This window comes from Microtus oregoni, unplaced genomic scaffold (genome assembly GCF_018167655.1).
Source record: "Microtus oregoni isolate MIOR12 unplaced genomic scaffold, Mior012 000074F_003, whole genome shotgun sequence".
NCBI lineage: Eukaryota > Metazoa > Chordata > Mammalia > Rodentia > Cricetidae > Microtus > Microtus oregoni.
In genome coordinates, this window is record NW_024543990.1 from 894,739 (window position 1) to 919,742 (window position 25,004).

Here is a 25,004-nt window from a genome sequence, read left to right on the forward strand (position 1 = left end):
ATGTTATTTATTACACTTTCTGAAACCAGCTGAGGCAAAAAATAGCCAAAGGGAGGAGGAAAAGAGCTGCACCTATGTCTAAAAGAGACTTGCCGACAGGCAGCCATCTCACCTAGCAACCCGAGTTCTCAGTTCCCCAGTAGTCCATTTAACATCCATATTCCCAGTTCATTTCAGAGACTAGCGGCTCCCAAATACATAAAGTAAGGCAAGAAATAGAGAAGGCTTGGGAGAGACATAATAACATCCACAGAGAAGTGAGGGAGCCGCCAGTACCAAGGTGGCCGGAGCCTCCACAGGAAAGAGCAAATGTTTTCATTTGGCTTCTTGTTCAGAGAACCCTTCTGAGGGAGTCTGAGTTCAAACCAGCTCAGCCCACTGAGCAGGGTGTTAGTTAGGCATCGCTTTGGAGATCAAGCTCTGAGTACATCCATCTTTATTTGAAGTTCAGGTGGCTGAAAAACCCATCTACCCAGTTTGCTGCCAGATGCCAGTCGCGTTGAATTTCTTTCCATCTTGGTAATGAGTATGAGGTTAAAAACGGGCTGTGGGGAGAGGAGGGCTGTGAAAAGAGGAGTCAAAATGTTCTCTTGAGCTTTAGACGCAACAGCCAGCCTTGAAAATGACTGTTGTCTAACAAGCAGATGAAGTCAAGGCATCTGCTCTGTCACCTGAAAGGGAACAGTCAAGATTGGCCCTGAATAGTGTAGAAGAAACTGAACCACGGCAATAAATTCAGGACTTGACTGACATTAGGAAAGATTAAGAAGCCTAGAATGGAGCACATGAAGAACGAAATTGATTACATTTGAATAATTCACAGCTTTTGAATAATTCACTCACGGAATGGTCACTAAATGTCAAATATCTACTCTGTGCCTGATCCAGTAGGTATTGGTGACATAATGCTGAGCAAAACTGATTAAGCAGTTATGAAAGGTACACCTGGAAGATACAAAGTTTACACTGGAAATTACTAGAAAGGTTAGGGTAGAAACAATATTTAAGGTTATTAGAAGAAAATCTGAACACCCATACTTTTCAGATATTAATTCAGACCTCAAACACATGGATTTCTTCTAAAATATAGACAGATGTTTCAGTTGTTTTTTACATCAAGGAAAAGAAGTGATCTAAGAAAATTAAGGTATAAAAATTAAGGTACCTAGTTATCTAAGGTATACAAGCCATATTGGATATAGATTTCTCAAAACCAGAGACCATTATGGCGTTCTTTGCTCCCTGTTTAGAGCCTTCTGTGCTGTCAGTATAATTTATGTTAGAAAACAGCAGGCCTTCGTGGGACGGGGGCAATGCATGTGTTTGGGATATAGGGAGAGAGGCCAAGCAACAACCTCCGGTGTCATTCCATCAGACGCCATCCATTTTGTTTATTTTAGAGAGGTTCTCTCACTGGCATGAAGCTCTTCAAGTAGGCTAGGCTGGCCTCAGGGATGTGCCTGTCTCCACCTCTCTAGTGTGAGTTTCCAAGCTCATGCTACCACACTTTACTTTTTACCAGGGGTTATGGGGACCGAATTCAAGGCCTCCCTCATACTTGAGTGGCAAAGCACTTTACCAACTAAGCTATCTCCCCAGCGTGAGCAAAGCTTCTTTTAAATCCTCTCATTTTTTTTCTCTTGGAAAAAAAATAGCTATTATATGGATTTCTTGCAAGACATTTCAGTCTTAATAGGCATATAGATTTCCAATGCAGGCGATGTGAGTGGCACTTTCCTGGGTTTTGCTACAAGCATACAGAAAAATCTGTAAGAATGCAAGATTCGCTTCCCCCAAATTAATGAATCCTCCCTTCGTCTCTCCATCCGTCCCTCCCTTCCTTCTTTCTCACATTTCTCTTTTAGTCTCACACATGCTAAGCTTGCTTTCTACCACTAAGCCACATCTCAAGCTATTCCATAAATTCTGTGTCTGCCCACTTGTTGCACGACTGAGGGTGTTCACATAATAGGAAAATAGGGTGGCTGAGGGTGTTCACATAATAGGAAAATAGGGTAGTGTCTCAGAATAGTATTCAGAGATAGATTTGTGGCGGAACAAAAACTAATGCAAATCAAGTATTTAAATACATGAAAACCATTGTAGAAATGGGCTTTTAGTAAATACGAAGCCACTGAATATGTAAATAAGTTGACATAATAGCCTGTATGCATGTAGCTATGTTAGGCTTAACAGCCAAAACCTGTTCTTAGTTTTATTCAGCCAAGTAACAAGAAAGCCAGGATCTAGAACTTCATATTAATGTAAAAGTTTAAGGTACCAGTAATTTAAAGGAGTTCTGGCATAAGAATAGATAGGTCAATAGCCTACACCAGACAAGAAAGCTCTGAAAGTAACTTCAGAATTTGTAAGGATGCTAAGATACAACAGTTACAAATCATCACTAAAGGGGACTGGGAAAATTGATTCAACATTTAGAAATTATATCAAATCTGAAGTTGCTCACTTCCACATTTACTAAAGTAAATTATAATTGGTTAAAGATTTAAGGGATGAAATCATTAAAATATCAAAATGCATAAATATGAATGAATAATCATGATGTTCAAGTCCAGACTTGTGGCACAAAGATGATGAACATAAATTACAAAGGCCAGTTAAATCAGAATTGATCTTGTATTATACTCTACAGTATAATAACCTTCAGTTTGGCAACAAGTTTTCATCCATGCATCAGTAGAAACAAACAAACAACAAATAAATAGCCCTGGTAGAGTTCATTTTATGTAGCAGGTAATAGGAAATTTCTCTAGTCAGGGCCAGCACGATGGCCTAATGGATAAAGATCCTTGTTGTCAAACTGAACAACCTGAGTTTGGTCCTCGGTACCTCCATGATGAGAATAGAGAACCAGGCCTCATCAGTTGTCTGATCTGTACATGTGTTGTGGTATGCATCCCCGACTCCCAATAGATAACCAAATGTAATTAAAAATTTTAAAAACCTTACCTGCTGTTAACATTGAATTAGAAATATATTCGTTTAAGTAATAATAAACTGTTTTGGCACTGACTGTGAGCTGGATATTAAACATTGCTCAAGGGAACTAACTGTGAAAGTGGTATGTGTGATTGGGAGTATGTCTTAGGAGCCTTCAGCATTTGTGGCCTTTGAGCCATCTGTATCACTATAGCCAGAGCATTTGCTCTGGAAGTGAAGATGCCCCTATCGGAGGATGTTCATTGATAGACTGTCTAAATAACCATCTATTACAAATGGAGCTTTAAACAGTTATTTACCAACAGGTATGCACGTTACTTAGGCAATATGAAGTGACATGCACAGTATATAACAAAGCGTACACTATTATGATTCCAAGTTGAGAAAAAGAATTCTGAAAGGAATATACCAAACTGTTATGTGAATAGTTCTGGATGTCTTCTTTGTTTTTATTTCTTTTACAACCTGTACTTTTGAAGACATTAACAGTTCAGATTTATGTTTCCTGCATATCATGGGAGTGTCTGTTCTTTACCTCTTATCACTGCCCTTTTTTCTCTATCCTTGACAATGTCTGCAGGGTGATAAGAGAGGATTTTGAAACAAAGAAATGGTGGATGGAGATGGTGATCTGTGTCTTTGCCCTGCTGTCCCCAGATAATTGGGATCCCCAGTTGGGACTAGGGAATGATTCTTACCTCTGCTTCTTTTTCCTTTCCAGGAAACACATGAAATTGTGGCAATCAAGAAATTTAAGGACAGTGAAGGTAAGTATGCAATTTTACTTCTGTAATATTTTTGTAAATATAAAGTGCGACAGGGAGGGTTTAGTTGGTTAGACCCTAGCCTTGTGATTTTAATATCATAATCTCAGGAGTGAGCGTAACTTATTTATCAGCATGCTTTACTTTGAAATATACGATATTAGAACATCTATTTTAATTTACACTCAGGGGTGGACATTTTGCTCCAAAGGCTAGACAGACATCTTCTTAACCACGTGTTTGCCTGTAATCTATGTAGATTCCAATGGAACGCTGAGTAAAAGCAAATGCATCTGGAGTGAGTGCTGAAAAAGATTCAGCATGTGGTCACTATGTTCTCCAACTCCTAGGCACAGCAAGAAATACAAGGATAAGTGGGAGGTGGTATAGAGATGAGAACATTTTATGTTTAGGGCCATGGATTGAGAGACTAAAAGCTTTTCAATAAGAAATACCACATTTGGGGGCCTTGAACACAATTCTAGACTGTTTCAAATGGAGCTTTAAAATTCTCTGCTGGGAAAGAAAGTTTCAAATAAAATACTTTACTAGTGCATTAGTTTAGAAACCTTAGCTCCTAACTCTTACCCAGACAAAGAAAGGCTGGTAATGAAAGTCCACATGGCTTTTGAGGAGGTTTAGGCAGCAGTTCTTCCCAATTTTTAGTACAGAGACCCCAGTAAAAATACTTTTTAAACCCTAGCCCCGTTTCCATATACATATAATGAAGCAAAACTCTCACAGAAATCTTGTGTTAATGACATTCTCTGTTTTCTGTTTTCCCTGGTTTATGGAAAATCTTGAGAAAAAAGTGCATTGTGACATTGAGTTGCAACCTACCATATGAAAAACAGATAAAAAGTACCAGCATCAGCCTCTATCTAATGCGAAACCTGAAGATAAACAACATAGTCTGGCTTCCTTGGTGTACACTGACTAAGCACTTTAAACACATGCTTCTATATTTATGGAGAGTCGCATCACCCTCACCCCAGATACTTAGAAAGCATGAAATAACAAAGAGGGCTTGCTCACAAAAGCCTCCTAGGAGAGCTTCCACAGCATTATGGTTAGAATTGGACTATGATGTTTTACTGATGTGGAGCGCATGCATATTACCCAGGCCCATGAGTAGCCGTTGTGAGGGCAGTCTTAAAGGAAGGTACTGAGAAGCTTGGAACTATGTGCCTGGGATCTAATGGAAGCAGCTGCCCATGTCGGACCCACTGTGAGACCATTGGAAATAGGCTCGTTGAGCAGTGACTTTAGACTAGTGACAGGCGCAGAGACAAATGCTGATCTAAAAAGGGTGACTGTAGCAGAAGATCCAAGCACCACCCTTGCGTGTGTGTGGAGACTTCTGACTCTGTATTCGCCTTTAAGGTTGCATTGGCAAGCTGAAAAAAGAGAAAGTGTCAGCAGACTTTCAAAAACAATTTTTTTTGGTCATAGTGTCTCATGTAGACCTAAGCTTGCATACTGTCTTCTATGTATGTCTTTACCCTGTTCCTCTAGCAAGAATACTGCCTTACTTAATATGTACAAACTTAATATGGTACAGGTCGGCTGACCAACTTTTTGGAGTCTGAGTTATACGTAAATAGTTTCATATAGATAAGATTGTCTTTTGAGCGCCTTTGTAAACTATTATAATTCAAAATTTCTTTTATTCTCTAAATTCCAACCAGGTCTATTATAATAAAAAATGAGCGTTTGGATAATATTGTTCTCATTGTCCCGTAGCCCTCAACCATTCTTTTTATTAGTTATTATGAAAATTTGTATTATAATTATTCTAAATTATTCTAAAGCAAACATTTCCAAATCTTTGAGAAAATAAATGAAGTAATTCCATAAAAGCAATGTTAAACTTTAGTTGAAATGGGACCCGTCCTTGGTCTGACTACCATTCACATGAATGTTTCTAAATATTCTCTAGCTGATGATATACAGGGAGTATGTTTAAGAATATGTGCCACCCTCTGGTTGCTTTGAAGATTATAATAATGTCTTACTGTCCTGTTAAGATGATATGGATCCAAAAATTTGTGTATATTTTTGAAATATTTTATTTTTAAATTTAATTTAAATAGACATTTAATTTCATTAATTTACTAATAAATTAAATAAAATTTATTTAATTTCAAATTTAAGTTAAAAATAAAGTATATTATTATTTTATTTTAAAACATATTTTCAAGTAGACCACTTTTTGTGCAAAAGATCTTTATTGTCCCAGAATAACTGATTGCTATTTAAAATAAGACCCAAATATTTTATCATAAATAAAAGGCTGAAATTATGAAAATAAGTTTGCTTTATAGTAAATACAATTTTAACCATAATAGCAGCTGCATGCTAGTTTTTAATATCTTAGGAGAATTGAATATTGTCTTTTAAGCAGGAAAGTCAGTTTTTAGAGTAAAATTGCGTTCTAGCTCAAAATGTAGCAAAAAGGCTTTGTCAGTTTTCACCCTTCTAATATGTCTGTCTTCATGTTTCAGTTTTTAAAATTGTTTTAGGATTATTTTTACTTTGTATCTATGAGAGCTTTGTTGGCATGTATGAATGTATACTCTGTATGTGTCCAGTGCCCATGGAGGTAGGAACAGGACATTGGATCCCCTAGAACTGGAGTTATGGGGAGTTGTGAACCACCATGTGGGTGCTGGGAATCAAACTAGGGTCCTTCAAGAACAGTAAATATTCTTAATCTCTGAGCCATCTCTCCATCCCGCCCACGTGCGCGTGTGCGCACACGCGCGCGCGCACACACACACTTTGTCAAATCTTAGAGGCAAGCACCTTTACCAACCCTGAGGCATCTCACTGGCCTTGGGTCATCATTCTTATATGAATATATAAACCCAAGTTTATTGAGCAATCCAGGCATACCAATTTAAACTAGATGGTTTTGGAATAGCAATAATAAAAAATACTGTCTATTAAAATGTAAGGAGAACATGTAATCAGAATTTATTTTTTTACTTATATTTTGACCTTTCTTTTAACTCTTTGGACTGTGACCTTTCTTTGATGAATGAAACATTCTCCTTACTTATCACGTGGCCTCCGTACGTGGCTAACTCCAGTGAGCTGTACGGCCATCCACGTTTAATTGCGGGGCAGGGTGGGGTGGTGTTAAGTCATTTCTCTTCTTTCATATCAAATATGATTGCTGGCATTTTCTTTTTTGTTGCTTGTTTCCTATAGATAATTTTTTTTCTTGAAATGAGCATATTTATTTCTTTAATTATTAGGAACTGTTTAGATAATCAACTAGTCTTTCCTCTAGTTGATTCCATTCTTATTTTTAGAGACTCGAAAACTTTACACTGTTCTCTCATTTTGTTTGATGCTATAAAAAAAAGAATTCATGAATTCTAAAATTCAAGAACCCAATTTCCGTATATAAGGGGTCTTGAACCAAAATTTCCAGTATTTATTATATAAAGAATGTGATGAAATGAGCTGTACACCCTAGCTACTCTTGGTACTATCACACTTCCTTTTACTGCCCAAACCAGATCTCTTTCAAACCTCAAGGATTCTTGTAAGATTTGGCTACATTTCTGCACCTTTTGTGATTTCATAAATTTTCTCTGTTCTTCACTTTGTCCTTCATCTCTAAAGCTGGAAGGGTCTTTATCTTTTTTTGGTACATAAAACAGTAACATCACCATTCAAACCTCTGTGGCCACATTGATTGTCCTGCTGCTGCTATCCTGTCTTCAATCAGAGCAACCAGAATCAAACATGGTACCCCTATGGTTTTGTTCACGGATGGATTGACTTTTCTTTTTTATTCTATCTGTTTAAAGGTCTGTTTTGGGGGCCTCTTTGGCTATACAAAGATGTCAGGTTTATGATTTCATAAAGTAGGTTACAGCTATTCCTGAATTTCTTTTCCAAACCCACGGTTCTTTAAAAATAGGGTTACAATAGAGTTTCTGCTGATCTTTAGATTTTTCTTTTCATCGCTGACTTATCTTTGAATTTCTTTTGCTCCTGTGAGCTTTCTTCTTAAAAAACTGCTATCTTTTATTTTAGTGACTCTCTTGATTTTTAGGTGTGTTAACTTGACTCAATGGTAAGCCTACAGAACTAGGTCAAATTTTTGTTTGTTCTTACTTGGCATCTTTTTTGTTCATGTCACTTTGTCCTTACTAGGTTGGATTGTATACTTACTGCACATAACTTTTCCATAGTTGCTCTTGACTTTGACAACCCCCTCCAATGGTAAATGTTTTTGTTTTGTTTGAGACAGGATATTGCTATGTAGTCCAGGATAGCCTGAAATTAAATTTTCATCTTTTTGTTTGTTCATTCATTCATTCATTCATTCAGTCAGTCAGTCAGTCTTGCTCGCTTGCTCTCCCCTCCTCCCTCTATCTTCCTTATCCCTGCCATTTTCCTCTTCTCTATATTTTGAAAAAGGACCTTGCTCTGTAGTCAAGGCTGACCTAGAACTCACTGTTTTGCCAAAGGTGCCTTTCAACTTGTAGCAGTCCTCCTGCCTCAGCCTTCTGAGTGCTGGGATTCCAGATGTGAACCACTTTGCTTGGCTTTCTTTGGTAGTGCCTAATGGTGAGATTGGTTAGTATTTCCTATAAACAGGTATAGAAACATTGACTTTTAGAACTAGGAGAAGCCTTTAGAATAAACCACTGTGACCACAGTCCCAGTTTTATAGGTCAAGAGCTGGCGTGTGTTTCTGAAGCCCCGGGAGCTGCACTGACTGTTTTTCCCAGCATACTATGTTCTTTGGCTATGTGGCCTTAGCAGCCAAATAACCGGGTCGGAGAACAACGGCTAGGTGTCGACCTAGATGCCATGAGTCACTCTCCAAAGTTCACTGAGATTTCCATACCACCTAAGTCCCGATGTTCAATGCAGGACGTGAGGTTGAATGTGACTCTAGTCTGTGCATCCTGAGAAAGTTACCTATCCTTTTTTTTTTTTTAGCGCTCAGTTCTTTACTTATGAACTGGAGAAAAGAGCATACGTAGCACATAAGGATTATCTTAGCTAGTGATTTGGGAACGGGAGGGTGGAAGATGTTGATTTTCATGGATTGTGCTATGATTTGTAATGCTTGGCTACTTTCTGCTTGTTTTTGAAGAAGGCCAAGTGTTGGTAGAGTGTCCATTGCCTTTCTCCGTCCTCTCATCCCACAATTTTCACTATCAAGTATAAGGCAGGCTAGAAACCTTAAAAGTACTCACAGAAACAAAATTATAGGACATTCCAGATAATGATGAGTGCATAGTTTGCTTGCACTTTGAGAATTAATAACTCCATTTCCTGCCTGTTCCCAGTCATTACTGTATTAATGCTCAGGTACTTACTGATGGCTGCCATAAAGGAGCCTCATTTCCTTAAAAGGCAGCTCAAATGAGGTTACTTTTGCGCAGTATGCCCTGTGTGATATTCTCATGTGCCTCCCCACCCCAATCTCTCTCTCTCTCTCTTTCTCTCTCTGTGTATCTGTGTGTGTGTGTGTGTGTGTGTGTGTGTGTGTGTGTGTGTGTGTGTGTGTGTGTGTATTAGGTATTGGGAATTGAACTAAGGGCTTGCACTTGCTCAGAAAGCACTCTTCTTTTATTTTTTTTATTTAATTAAAAATTTCCGCCTCCTTCCCTCCTCCCATTTCCCTCCTGCTCCCCCCCATCCCCCTTCCCCTCCCTCTCCAGTCCAAAGATCAGTTGGGGTTCCCTGCCCTGTGGGAAGTCCAAGGTCCTCCCCCCTCCATCCAGGACTAGGAAGGTGAGCATCCAAACAGATTAGGCCCCCACAAAGCCAGTACATGCAGTAGGATCAAAACCCAGTGCCATTGTCCTTGGCTTCTCAGTCAGCCCTCATTGTCAGCCACGTTCAGGGAGTCCGGTTTGATCACATGCTCCATCATCCAGCTGGCCTTGGTGAGTTCCCATTATATCAGCCCCACCATCTCAGTGGGTGGGCGCACCCTTCATGGTCCTGACTTCCTTGCTCATGTTCTCCTTCCTTCTGCTCCTCATTTGGACCTTAGGAGCTCGGTCCAGTGCTCCAATGTGGGTCTCTGTCTCTATCTCCATCCATCGCCAGATGAAGTTTCTACAGTGATACGCAAGATATTCATCAGTATGGCTATAGGATAGGGCCATTTCAGGCTCCCTCTCCTCAGCTGCCCAAGGATCTATCTGGGGACATCTCCATGGACACCTGAGAACACCTCTAGAGTCAAGTCTCTCACCGACCCTAAAATGGCTCCCTTAATTACGATATATACTTCCCTACTCCCATATCCACCCTGCCTCCATCCCAACCATCCCATTCCCCCAAGCTCTCCCCATCCTCCCCTTCTCACTTTTTTCTCCCCATTTCCCCTTACCCCCACCCCATCTTCACCCCCAAGTTTCCAATTTTTGCCTGGCAATCTTGTCTCCTTCCAATATCAGGAGGATAACTTTATGTTTTTCTTTGGGATCACCTTCTTATTTAGCTTCTCTAGGATCTCATATTATAGGCTCTGTGTCCTTTATTTATGGCTAGAATCTACTTATGAGTGAGTACATATCATATTCATCTTTTTGGGTCTGGGTTACCTCACTCAGTATAGTGTTTTCTGTTTCTATCCATTTGCATGCAAAATTCAAGATGTCATTGTTTTTTTTTTTTTTTTTTTTTTTACCGCTGAGTAGTACTATAATGTGTACATATTCCACACTTTCTTTATCCATTCTTCCGTTGAGGGGCATCTAGGTTGTTTCCAGCTTCTGGTTATTACAAATAATACTGCTATGAACATAGTTGAACAAATGCTTTTGTAGTATGATAAAGCATCTCTTGGGTATATTCCCAAGAGTGGTATTGCTGGATCCTGGGGTAGGTTGATCCCAAATTTCCTGAGAAACCGCCACACTGATTTCCAAAGTGGTTGCACAAGTTTGCATTCCCACCAGCAATGGATGAGTGGTCCTCTTACTCCACATCCTCTCCAGCAAAGGCTATCATTGATGTTTTTTGATTCTAGCCATTCTGACAGGTGTAAGATGATATCTCAAAGTTGTTTTGATTTGCATTTCCCTGATCGCTAAGGAGGTTGAGCATGACCTTAAGTGTCTTTTGGCCATTCGAACTTAAGAAAGCACTCTTACCACCAAGCTATATCCCAGCCCCTCTTTTTAACTATTTTATTTATTTATTTATTTATTTATTTATTTATTTATTTACTTTTACTTTTTATTTAGAGACAGGGTCTCAGGAAGTTGCCCAGGCTGGCCTTGAACTTGGAAACTTCCTGCTTTAGCCTTCCAAGTAGCCAGGATTATAAGTTGGTGCCACTGGGCCTGGTTTATTGTGTGCTGCTGCTTCTTGAAAAATGAACCTCTTTCTCTTTCTCTCTTTATAAACATCCAGAATATAACCTTTATCTTTTTATAACTCCACTTAAGTGGAGCAAGTATAAATGAATGATACATTTATCAATTACCAAAATTCAGTGAGTTTTAGGTTTAAAAAGACTTTGTCTGGAGACATGGCTCAGCTGTTAAAGGCTAGGCTCACAACCAAAAATAATCATAAAGACTTTAATGGAAAAAAAACATAAATTATTAGATTGATTTACTGATGAAAAGTTTATAATCAGTATAAATACTGTATATAAAGTTTATAATCTGAAATACTTTAATGAAAAAAATCACAAAGTATTAGATTTATTTGCTGATGAAAATGTAAGTGCCTTGGCCATAATTGCATACAGCATAAATTGCTTAAAAGGCAGAAGCTAAATCTAGATCTCCATAATTCTCTTCCAGTGTTCCTTCTATCATCGCTCATTTAATGTGGACATTCCAAAGTCATTTTATCTATTAGCACAAGGAAACTTCCCCAGCTTGATAATAGTGCACAGCACCCTCTTTTTGCTTGAATTTGATTAGGGAAGAAACACCAGCTGTATTTCCTTAGCAACTTTGTACTCAGCTCCAGTATAGCTTGTTGATCTTCTTAAGGATTTTGTGTATAGACGTACACACTGTTGACCCTAAGTACTATTAGTTTTCTGGATTCGCCAGTTTTCATATTCTAGAAAAAAAAAATCAGGGTCAGAGATGAGTAAGGGAAAATAAATTCTGTCTTCCACAGTACCTCACAAGCAGCCCTTTCAAAATCCTCCAAAGAAAAGCCGAAAGCACTCTACTCAAGATTGAGTGGACAATTGTTGGCCATCTCTTCCCTACTTCCCACATCTGAAATTCGGGAGAGCTAGGCATATATGCTCAAAGATCTCCTCACAGAGCTAGCTTGAGCATTTACGCTAGGAAGTTCTCATTGTTCACAGTTCCGCAAAGTTGAATGTATATTGGACAGAAGAGCTTTATCAGTAAGCAAATGGTAGCATGTTGAGCAGTCTCAGTCCCAAAACGTTAAATGTGAAATGTATTCAGATTTACAACTCATTGATGCTTGACTGGTGCTGTAAGTGGGAAATGGCATACTTAAACTCATATGATATGTTGCAGTCAAACATAAGCACACTGAAAACATGGTATAAAGTTGCATTCAGGATACAGGTATATAAAACATAAATGAATTCTGTATTTGCATTTGAGTCCAAATCCTAAGAAATCTTATTACACACACACCACGACACAGACACAGACATACACCACACACACACACACACCACGACACAGACACAGACATACACCACACATACACACATCAAAAATACCTAAAATTTGAAATACTTCTTGGTCATAAGCATTCCAGGTCAGGGATAGTCCACTTGTATCAACTGCTGTTGAGAGAAATAAGACACTCTTAAGAAAATTGGTGAACTGGTCTGTGAGAAGAAAGCCCTCCATATAGTGATACAGAATGGTAGCCTGAGGAGTCATCTTACTTGAGGATCTGGGAAATCCTCTTGAGGAATGAAATTCTACTAAAAACCCTCAAAGAACCAGCACTGTCAAGAACCAGGGTAGAAGACTGAACATTCTGGGCCCAGAGAGCAGATGAAATGGCCGCATGCTAACAAAAGTTAGGACTGTTTGGGCAACTAAAAGACTAAGGCGAGGAGAACATGAAATTGGAGAGCCTGATTAAGTTTCTCGTGGAGGCTAGAGGCTGTCCCCAGGTCTCAGTGGCTGGGGCTACTGTAGTACTTAACAGTAATGAGGATCACGGACTTAGCCAACAGCTAGCCTTTGCTGCTTCCCAATTCGGCAAGTTCCCAATTGTGTCTCTCCTACCCTTCCTGTTGTGTGTGATTCACTATCCAATTCTTCAGTCAGGATACTGCTCTGCCACTGTTGGCTTTCTCTAGTGCCACTGCTTCTTTCTGCCCAGGCGGCATCCGTGTCCCTTACTAACCTGCATTCCAGCAAGCTCCAACAGTTTCCTCACTTACATAACCAGGTCACAACGAAGTATTGGCTTCACGTTTCCTGATTGTCACAGGTTCACCAGTTCGACAAAGCCCTGTTTCTATTAGCCTCTTCTTAAAACACATTTTGGAAAAGGCCTGGGTAAGGAGCTGAACAGAAAATCAGCTGATAATCACTCTTCTTTCTGCACTTAGAATCTTTCCCTGTCTCCATCACAGCCCTCAGCCAGCTTTTCCCCTCTCTGCTGCCTTGTGTACACAGTGTGTCTTCCTGAAAGCCATAGGTTTTCTTGTCCCTGTCCTGAAATTTCAGTTCCTTTCTCTTCAGACTTAAAGACATGCCTGAAATTGAGGTCCCCACAGCATAATCTCACAAATTTGGCTGCTGGCTCCTAACCAAAGCCTTGAGGCCAAATGCGGTTTTTTGAATTCATAATTTGGAAGTTTTAGAATGGAAATATGGCATGCTACATAACACCCTGTAATCAAGGCATATTTCTATAGCCTAGACTATGAATATTCATATTAAATGGATTAAACAAATACCATAAAGAGTCTCATATCAATTCCGTTTTACTTTTGAATGAATTTGTCACAAACATAGAAGAGGCTCAGTTTTCCATGTAGGGATTTGGGGATTATGAACCTGTATTCTTGAACATACATATTGAAAACACAATACTTAGAATATCCCAGTCACTTCTGAAGCTATCATAAGCATATATTTAAAGTGAAATATTAGCTCCCTGATTGCCTACCCATTAATCCATTACCACTAATGTGACTTCTGTCCTTCCTCCATGTCTGTGAAGGTTATCACAAGTGAAGTTGATGGTATGGAAGGGCAGATACTGGTACAGCATCAGTTCTCCATCCCAGAACAGCTACACCATCTGGGATGGACAGATGGACATGCCATGGGAAGACAGCAGGAACCCACAACAGCTGCTGTTGAGAGAAATAAGACACTCTTAAGAATACCCTGTGATTTGGCCATGAACTGTGTCGTGAATGCCTGATGTACAACCTGTGCTCACTGAGGTGATTCACAAGCAGCCTAAAGAATAAAATACTCTTATAAGCTAAAACTTGAAGCCAGCCTTAAGATATCAACTGCTACATGTACTGGACACAGAGTCTCCTCTGTACACTGATAAGGTTGACTCTCATAACCATTTTAAACATTTTCTTCCCCAATACAGAATGTTTGGCCTAAAATAATGATAAATTTGTGTGCCATGTCTATAAATCTCTGATTTGGTACAACAAAAAGAAAATGCGAGCAAAAAAAAAAAATGGGTTTGAGCTGTTCAAGGAAGCCTTTTCTTTGTTGTTTTGGGCTTTTTTTGGTACCACATAAACCAGGCTGGCCTGGAACTTACCATCCTCCAACCTCAGCCTCCTAAGTGCTGGGAATACATGTGTGCACCAAAAGATCCAACTCAGTCTTTTCTTTAAGTTTCTTATTTTCCTTGTCTCGCCAAGAAAATGTGTTAATATTCTATCTGTGGACTTCTTTTTTTTTTAATCTGTGGACTTTTTATATAGAAGATGTCAGTGCTCTTAAAATTCTTTGAATGGTAGCTTTGAAAGCTTTAATGTATTTGCCTGCATTCCAGAAAATGAAGAAGTCAAGGAAACGACTTTACGAGAGCTTAAAATGCTTCGCACTCTCAAGCAGGAAAACATCGTGGAGCTGAAGGAAGCCTTTCGCCGGAGAGGGAAGCTGTACCTGGTGTTTGAATATGTTGAGAAAGTAAGTCATGAGTTACCAATGTGCAGATTCACTTTGTCTTTTGTTTTTGACACTACTGAAGAAAGTAGGATAAATTAGTATGACCTATCTGTGTATTGATAATCTTAGGGTCTTAAAAATGAAACTATCTCTCACAGCCACTAGATGTTCTAAAGTAGATTTAGCGATTTTGTACAATGTAGAAGCATTCAGATGATCTTAAGTTTAAACAGCATAGTGGTGCAGCTTCTGAAGTTAGAATCTGTGTACAAGCGGTTTTCAGCTTAATTTTTTTTTCAATTTAACATGAACAAAAAGCTCTGCAGGTGAAATAAGTGAGTGGACAGTTTGAAAAAGGATGGTAGAGGCACACGTCACATCAGGTCCATGCAAGCAGGAGCTGGATCCTGCGGTCAGACCTAGGATAATGGATGAGCAAAGCAGACGCAGTGTTTTGTGCACTGCCAGTAGCCTGGCTTTCTTGAGGGACTTGTAAAGGAAGGCCTAAGCTGCTCTAAAGATCACTAGTAATACTTTGTAAAGAAGGTTAACTCATGACTGAATGGTTTACTATTGTGACCTAAGGGCAAAAGGTTAGCTGTCTCCAAGTTTCTTAGAGAGCAACTGAACGAGGAGTTGGTTGGTTTCAACTGATTACAGTAGGAGAAACTGGAAACAGAGGAGCCTGTTAAAGGTTTGGCTGCTGTGTGGGAAGGCGGCTGATGAGCAGTTCATGGGCTGTTTCCTAACACTGGAGAGGCTGCCGTTTGCTAGTAGGTCAATTCCCTGGTGTTCATTGTGACATAAGTGACAAGAAAGCAATGTTTTCAGGAAGACCTGACCTGTTAATGTGACTTTGAGTTCATTCAGCATTTACAACGTATTTTTTGAAATAAGCCATAGAAACTAATTCTTATTAGCATCATTTAAAATATGCAAGACTATCATTTTATTTTAATATTTATTTTTATTGAAAAGTATTTTTCATATATGATCTGATCATGGTTTTTCCCTTCCCCAACTTCATCCAACTGCTCCCCACCTCCTGAACTACCCAACTCTATGCCCCTTCTTTTTTTTCTCTCTCTAGAAAAAAAAACAGGCAAATGACAACAACAGAAATAGAATTCAAAAAAAGAAGAAATGTGCACACATACACAAAAACAAGATCCATAAAAACATAAAATTGGAAGTCGTAATATCTAAACAAGTGACTAGCAAGATAAAGAATGGCCAAACAAAAAGCAATATGAGACAAAAAGTCTACAAAAATATCATTGAGTTTGTTTTGTGTTGGCCATCTACTGCTGGGCATGGGGCCTACCATTAACTGTGGTTAATATCCCCAGCGAAGGCTCTGTCATTTTAAATCAGTTATTATATGTTATTTTCCCCAAATCTTTTTCTGTGTTAGTTTGGTATTTCTTTATGTAAATAAAACTAAAGATTTTTTTGTTTTAAGAAAAATATTGCTGTCCTAGGATAACAGAAAAACAGATTGTTTATTTTCTAGTTATCACAAATACTTGTTCAGTCTTCACCTTTCACTGCCCAATAATGAAATTTGACACATCTGGTATTTCAGTCTCACTTTTTTTATTTGTGTTATGTTCATGGTGGTGATTTACAATAAATAACAATTTAGTATATCAAATAGAGATATCTCTTCTGCATATCTGTTTTCTCTCTGGGAGAAGCAATTTGACATGCTTGAGCTCGCTCTGCTCCCAAGAGACAGTGCTGTGACCAATATTACAATCTTCTGACACTGAGGCTTGGCCTTCTTTCCTGCCCCTGTGATTCTTGGATGGAAGTTAACCTTTACACCTGCCCACCAGCGGCAGGACCTGGCAATCTACAGTGAGTCTGGGGAGCATAGAGAAAGATGCTCAAACAGGATAGGGAGTCCTTAGCTCAGACCCACAATTACAATGCCCTAAACAAAATGGGAATCTCTTTGTTCCTCAGAAATATATACAACGGGAGATAGCGCAGGACTGAAGGGCAAGCTCCGCTCCCTGGTCTTTAGTGTCAGCTGTCACATCCTATCAGCTAGTATAGAGTTTCATGGGTCACACTTGCTGCAAGGCAGAAAGGAAATGTACTCAGCATTCAGAGTATCTGAGTCTGTTGTTGAAAATTGTATTCCCTACAGAGTAAGGAAAAATGGCTGTGGAGAGTGATAGTATCTGCTGCTTAGGAAGCGTGAGTAAAACACCAACTGAGAGATAACCATCTTTTCTGTACTCTTCAGCTCTCCTATGCCTCCTTGTTCTTGGCATCTCCTGTGTATTTGTTAGTTGGAAAAAAGGCAATTCGCATAGAGATTTTTTTTTAAGCTACAAGCATTCTTTCGACATTTTTAACTGAAACCATAATTATACATTGAATCCTCTACAGAGGTAGGTTGAGGTGTTCTGCATATTGATCTTCTGATTAAAGTTCTGACTGGTCTTTGTTGCATACAGCATACCCATCAATGCATCTTTAAATGGAAGCAAGGGCACAAGACTAAAGAGCAATCTCCATGCAGAGGCTGTCAGTATTTATGATTATCAGCTGCCAGCACCTGTTCCTTACCCGTGCTTCTGCGTGTCTGTCACCATTGACTAGACAGTACCGCATTTTGTGGCTCTCTTTTGTTAGGTATTTCCAAACTATTATAAACATGATTTTCATATGTGCAGCAGCTCTCTTTTTAAAGAAACATTATTTCAATGGTTGATAATGATATTTAATGATGTTAAGATTGTTGAGAGCCTTCACAACTTTTATGTGGGTTTTATCTAGTAGTGTTTCTCATATTAGACAGAACTGAGCATTGTAAAACTGTTTGGGGCTAGAGTAAGAGCTCACTGGTAGAGCGCTTAGCTAGCAATGCAAAAATAAAACAAAATCAACAACAAACTCAATAATGTTAACACAAGTGGCTTGCATTTCAGTTGTTCTTTAAGATAGAAAATGGTACAGCACAAAACGTGGCTAGTGCAGCCTGCACGTGCACTCAGCTCCCAGTGAGGACAGCCATGGTTCAGATGCATCTCAGCATGCAGTGAAGACAGCTGTGGTTCAGATGCATCTCAGCATCCAGTGAAGACAGCTGGGGTTCAGATGCATCTCAGCATGCAGTGAGGGCAGCTGTGGTTCAGATGCATCTCAGCATGCAGTGAGGGCAGCTGTGGTTCAGATGCATCTCAGCATCCAGTGAAGACAGCTGTGGTTCAGATGCATCTCAGCATCCAGTGAAGACAGCTGTGGTTCAGATGCATCTCAGCATCCAGTGAAGACAGCTGTGGTTCAGATGCATCTCAGCATCCAGTGAAGACAGCTGGGGTTCAGATGCATCTCAGCATGCAGTGAGGGCAGCTGTGGTTCAGATGCATCTCAGCATCCAATGAGAACAGCTGTGGTTCGATGCATTTCAGCGTGCAGTGAGGACAGCTGTGGTTCAGATGCATCTCAGCATGCGGTGAGGACAGCTGTGGTTCAGATGCATCTCAGCATCCAGTGAAGACAGCTGTGGTTCAGATGCATCTCAGCATCCAGTGAAGACAGCTGTGGTTCAGATGCATCTCAGCATCCAGTGAAGACAGCTGGGGTTCAGATGCATCTCAGCATGCAGTGAGGGCAGCTGTGGTTCAGATGCATCTCAGCATCCAATGAGAACAGCTGTGGTTCGATGCATTTCAGCGTGCAGTGAGGACAGCTGTGGTTCAGATGCATCTCAGCATCCAGTGAAGACAGCTGTGGTTCAGATGCATCTCAGCATCCAGTGAAGACAGCTGTGGTTCAGATGCATCTCAGCATGCAGTGAGGGCAGCTGTGGTTCAGATGCATCTCAGCATCCAGTGAAGACAGCTGTGGTTCAGATGCATCTCAGCATCCAGTGAAGACAGCTGTGGTTCAGATGCATCTCAGCATCCAGTGAAGACAGCTGTGGTTCAGATGCATCTCAGCATCCAGTGAAGACAGCTGGGGTTCAGATGCATCTCAGCATGCAGTGAGGGCAGCTGTGGTTCAGATGCATCTCAGCATCCAATGAGAACAGCTGTGGTTCGATGCATTTCAGCGTGCAGTGAGGACAGCTGTGGTTCAGATGCATCTCAGCATGCGGTGAGGACAGCTGTGGTTCAGATGCATCTCAGCATCCAGTGAAGACAGCTGTGGTTCAGATGCATCTCAGCATCCAGTGAAGACAGCTGTGGTTCAGATGCATCTCAGCATCCAGTGAAGACAGCTGGGGTTCAGATGCATCTCAGCATGCAGTGAGGGCAGCTGTGGTTCAGATGCATCTCAGCATCCAATGAGAACAGCTGTGGTTCGATGCATTTCAGCGTGCAGTGAGGACAGCTGTGGTTCAGATGCATCTCAGCATGCGGTGAGGACAGCTGTGGTTCAGATGCATCTCAGCATCCAGTGAAGACAGCTGTGGTTCAGATGCATCTCAGCATCCAGTGAAGACAGCTGTGGTTCAGATGCATCTCAGCATCCAGTGAAGACAGCTGGGGTTCAGATGCATCTCAGCATGCAGTGAGGGCAGCTGTGGTTCAGATGCATCTCAGCATCCAATGAGAACAGCTGTGGTTCGATGCATTTCAGCGTGCAGTGAGGACAGCTGTGGTTCAGATGCATCTCAGCATGCGGTGAGGACAGCTGTGGTTCAGATGCATCTCAGCATCCAGTGAAGACAGCTGTGGTTCAGATGCATCTCAGCATCCAGTGAAGACAGCTGTGGTTCAGATGCATCTCAGCATCCAGTGAAGACAGCTGGGGTTCAGATGCATCTCAGCATGCAGTGAGGGCAGCTGTGGTTCAGATGCATCTCAGCATCCAATGAGAACAGCTGTGGTTCGATGCATTTCAGCGTGCAGTGAGGACAGCTGTGGTTCAGATGCATCTCAGCATGCGGTGAGGACAGCTGTGGTTCAGATGCATCTCAGCATCCAGTGAAGACAGCTGTGGTTCAGATGCATCTCAGCATCCAGTGAAGACAGCTGTGGTTCAGATGCATCTCAGCATCCAGTGAAGACAGCTGGGGTTCAGATGCATCTCAGCATGCAGTGAGGGCAGCTGTGGTTCAGATGCATCTCAGCATCCAATGAGAACAGCTGTGGTTCGATGCATTTCAGCGTGCAGTGAGGACAGCTGTGGTTCAGATGCATCTCAGCATGCGGTGAGGACAGCTGTGGTTCAGATGCATCTCAGCATCCAGTGAAGACAGCTGTGGTTCAGATGCATCTCAGCATCCAGTGAAGACAGCTGTGGTTCAGATGCATCTCAGCATCCAGTGAAGACAGCTGGGGTTCAGATGCATCTCAGCATGCAGTGAGGGCAGCTGTGGTTCAGATGCATCTCAGCATCCAATGAGAACAGCTGTGGTTCGATGCATTTCAGCGTGCAGTGAGGACAGCTGTGGTTCAGATGCATCTCAGCATGCGGTGAGGACAGCTGTGGTTCAGATGCATCTCAGCATCCAGTGAAGACAGCTGTGGTTCAGATGCATCTCAGCATCCAGTGAAGACAGCTGTGGTTCAGATGCATCTCAGCATCCAGTGAAGACAGCTGGGGTTCAGATGCATCTCAGCATGCAGTGAGGGCAGCTGTGGTTCAGATGCATCTCAGCATCCAATGAGAACAGCTGTGGTTCGATGCATTTCAGCGTGCAGTGAGGACAGCTGTGGTTCAGATGCATCTCAGCATGCGGTGAGGACAGCTGTGGTTCAGATGCATCTCAGCATCCAGTGAAGACAGCTGTGGTTCAGATGCATCTCAGCATCCAGTGAAGACAGCTGTGGTTCAGATGCATCTCAGCATCCAGTGAAGACAGCTGGGGTTCAGATGCATCTCAGCATGCAGTGAGGGCAGCTGTGGTTCAGATGCATCTCAGCATCCAATGAGAACAGCTGTGGTTCGATGCATTTCAGCGTGCAGTGAGGACAGCTGTGGTTCAGATGCATCTCAGCATGCGGTGAGGACGGCCGCGGTTCAGATGGCATGTGTGCAGCAGAAGTGCTTTGTGTAGATTCTTCAGTTGACATGTCGAATGTTAAAAAGACATGTTTTAATTTCATTTATGTTGCTGCGGCAGCATACCCTGAAAAGAAAGCAACTTAGAGAAGAAGGGTTTATTTTAGCTTACAGGTCCATGTTATAGTCTGCCAGTGGAGGGAACTCACAACACCCAGAGCTTGACGCAACTAGTCATATCATATCCACAAACATGATCAAAGAGAAATGAATGCATGCATGCATTCTAATGCATAGCTAAGTTCTCAGCTAGCTTTTCTGTACTTTTTCTACACTTCAGAGCTCCAAACCAAGGAACAGTGCACACACTTTCAAGCTGGGTCTTTCTACATCACTGAAGGCAGTTATTGACAATCCCCCCACACCTGCTCATAGGTCAATCCCTCATTGACACCCCCTTTCCATTGTGCCAATTTGACAATCAAAACTTAATCGTTACAACATGTACAATAAAATTTCATAAAAGCAGTGCTTTTCTACTGCTTCATCAAGGACATCTTTAGCTAACTGCTTTTTTTTTGTTTAATAGTTTAATAGCATTAATTTAATTTAATAGAATGTCCAGGGTCAGTTGAATTGAAAATTCCATTGTTTTCATTCCTATTAGTGTTCTAGCAATTTATCCATTGTTGCTGTGTACCATCAGTGTACATGCCAATCGTGAAAAAGGCAAACAGCTGAGCACTGTCATGAAGCTGATGTGATTTCCTGAGCCTGTGAGCAGCATCTGAGCCTCTGTGTATCCCAGGTTTCCCTTTGTAAGCTGTTTCTCTATGTGGGTACCTTCAAACAATAGGCTAAGGTGTGCTGTGAACCCTCTTGGTTGTGTTTTGCAGAAGAAACTGAGAATCTTTGGCTAATGTGGTAATACAATGGAGGCTAGCTAAGTTTAGGCTTAGCATTTCTGGCGTTTTTGGAAACAGGGTCTTATTATGTAATGTCTTCTAAGTGCTGGGGTGACAGACATGCACTGCAATATCTGATTTACCAGAAAATTTTGCATGAACTTTGTGCAAAATAGTCTCTGACATCAGATTGACAGTTTTGAATTGTCTGGGCTTTATGTGCTTCTTTAACGATATTTTTGTCTTTAAATTTTTTATTTCATTTATGTGGGGAGGAACCATGCCAAAGTGCACATGTGCAGGCCAAAGGAAAATTTATTTTGTGGAGTTAGTTGTCACCTTCCATCTTTACGAGAGTTTCAGGATCAAATTTAGGTTGTCAGGTTTGCATCAGTTAAGCAGTGAGTGTCTTTATCTGCTGAGCAATCCCACTGGCCCTCAATGGTATTTTCTAGCCTGTTTCAATTTTTATACCAAATGTGTAAATCTAATCATTCTTCTCGTTCTTTCTCACCCTTCCCTCTTTCTTTCTCCCTCCCCACTCTTAGAATTGGAGGCAGCAGGAAGGATTTTTTAAAAAAATAATTTCTCTTAAAGGAGAACTTTTATTTAATGCACTATCCTGATCCACCACAAACTAAGTTGAATATTAACTACAAAATGAAAAATGCATGCTTTTTACATTGGATGAATCCTTATGTAAGGTGCTATAGATTATTTGTTACATAATTGATAGGTTTGCTTAATTTTGAAGCTAAATGACTCTGTATTTACTTTTAGAATATGCTTGAATTGCTGGAAGAAATGCCAAATGGAGTTCCACCTGAAAAAGTGAAAAGCTACATCTACCAACTAATTAAAGCTATTCACTGGTGCCACAAGAATGACATAGTCCATAGAGGTGAGTGTGGGACTCTTGACATGGAGACTACTAAATCAATTGGCTAGTTAAAGATGGACTGTTTTAAGACCATTTCTGTTTTGAAAGTAAACATATGAGAAGCCCTTTGCTCTATACCCACCAAAGGGCAGCGTACAGGTTTATTTTGGATATTGTGGTGCTATCTCTATTTGTATTACCAAGTCTGCTGTGACTGTAGCAATACTAATGAGTCGGCAGATGCAAAATTCGAAGCTTTTTCTGGGTGGAATCAAAGAGGCAGCTAGACAATTTCCATAGCCTTTGTGTCTTACAGGTAGACCAGGGCCTGTGAGCCAACTCAGATTATAAGTGGTTTTAAGTCACCGACCCGCCAGTACAGCTTTCTTTTCATTCCATCTTAGGCCAGGAATCTCTAGTACACATCTTTGCCTGCTGATTTCTGCTCCCTACTGGTGAAAAGTGCCCCTTGTCTATAGGTCTTGCATGGCCATGATTATACTTCTCTAAACTATATCACTTTTTCTTTAGCACGACAAAGTCAGTGGTTTCAGCAATAAGGGAAATTACTTGCTTCGTGTCATTTTGACTAATATTCGTTTTCTAATAATCTCACTTACACCCGGAAAGCTTATAGCAATGGACCCAGTTGGATCATAATAATGAAGCTAAAATGTTTATCAGAAAATGTTGGCATATCTACTTCTTTTCTTTGTATTATTGTTAATTATTATTATACTAAATTTATCTGTACAAATGGACAAGGATAATTACCTTTAAAATAGTCTTACTTTTAAGAATAACTGAAGATTTCCAACTTCTACCATTTGACTCTCGTACTAGTTACCCTATTATCAAGACTGTATACATCATGGATGTATAGGTCAACTGGCCATCTAGTGTCTTAGGTAATGGTTGAAAACCAGCCTGTGATAACTTTTGGATATTAATGAGGAGCTGAGTTAAGTGTATTTCCATTATAGGACTGTGATTTGATTAAGTGATAGGAAGTATGACTCTGAGCCGGGGCTGTAAATGCTAGAGTGCTCCACTAGCCTTTGGTTCGCTCTCCAGGATCGGAAACCACAATCCCATGACTGGGAAATCTTTCAATTCCACTCCCTCTATAATCACCTTATTTTCATCTCTTCCACGTAATATAGATGGTAATTCAGTTGTAGCTGGGCATGGTGGTATATACCTGTATTCTCAGTGTTTGGGAGGATGGGGAATTCAATGCCATCTTTGACTACATAGGCGTTGGAGGCCAGTCTGAGATACATGAGATCCTATGTCAACAAATAGGATTGTATGGTGCCTCTCAGTGGAATAGTTCAACTTCATTTTCTGACATTTCTGCTCCTCAACTCTTATCACATCTTTACATGATCTATTGGGGAAAACATGGCAGTCTTGACTGTTAGTTGTGAACCACATGAAAAAACAAAATAGGTATGAGAATATAGGAATTATGCAGAGAACCTTTTTACAGTTTTCCTCTAATAAACATTATACTGTTTAACTATTGGTGTATATGGTTTTTAAAATATCATGGAGATATAAACATTTTAGCTTCAATCTCCAAAAATTTGTATTGTTAGCATTTTATGAAGCAAAAGCAGTTCCTATAAGTATATTGGCCTAAGTTTAATCATTTTAAAAATCCTCACAGAATTCAGTAAGGTGTGTCCTCAACATGCTTTAGGCTCTGGGGTCAATCCTTAGCAGGGAAAGGGAGAGAGATAATTATGTTTTGAGTTTTTTTTCAGGATCTCCTTAGCAATTGTGGTCTGCGTGTCTCTTAAAAAGAAATCAAGCCTTTTTGTAGCAGCATAAAATGTCTTTTCTCTTCTTCACGCTGCACAGTTTTCTAGTCAAATCCTGCTTAGATGATTTTAAATAGACGCCATTACAGTACTGTGTCAATCAGCAAAAAATAGACCGTCTTTATTTACTGTTTTTTTAATCTTGGTATTCTAGATATAAAGCCAGAAAATCTCTTAATCAGCCACAATGATGTCCTGAAACTATGTGACTTCGGTAAGTTAAAAAGAAATTGAGCCCCAATATTGAGAGGATTAATTTAATGTGCTACATGGGTAGCGTTTGAAGGTATATTAAAAGTGATCTTATATTTTGATTTAAATTAGTAGAGGAACATTCTATTGTGTCATATGCTGAGAGTTGATGGCTGGTGTAGCTTTGCTTTCTCTTTGTTGTGTGGTATATTATCTGCAATTTTAACAAATTATGCAGTTATTTGTTTAATGGGAGTTAATTTGGAACAAATACTTGATTGTCATGTAGGAGTAATGTACCAAATGACGCAGTATCAAATGATGCCAGAATTAGAGTTTTCTGTAAACCATCAGTATAGATTCCTGGTTAGAGTAGAATAAAATGTTTTTGCATATTGATAGAA

General features: G+C 40.2%; 1 protein-coding gene across 1 annotated transcript in view; it reads left to right on the forward strand.

Annotated features, from left to right (window-relative positions):
- Positions 1-25,004, forward strand: part of Cdkl5 (cyclin dependent kinase like 5) — a 195,576-nt gene that overhangs the window by 119,724 nt on the left and 50,848 nt on the right. The window contains exons 4-7 of the mRNA XM_041642398.1: positions 3,683-3,728; positions 14,715-14,851; positions 22,483-22,603; positions 24,563-24,622. Coding sequence (XP_041498332.1) covers positions 3,683-3,728; positions 14,715-14,851; positions 22,483-22,603; positions 24,563-24,622 — 364 coding nt within the window. The remainder of the gene's footprint in view (positions 1-3,682; positions 3,729-14,714; positions 14,852-22,482; positions 22,604-24,562; positions 24,623-25,004) is intronic.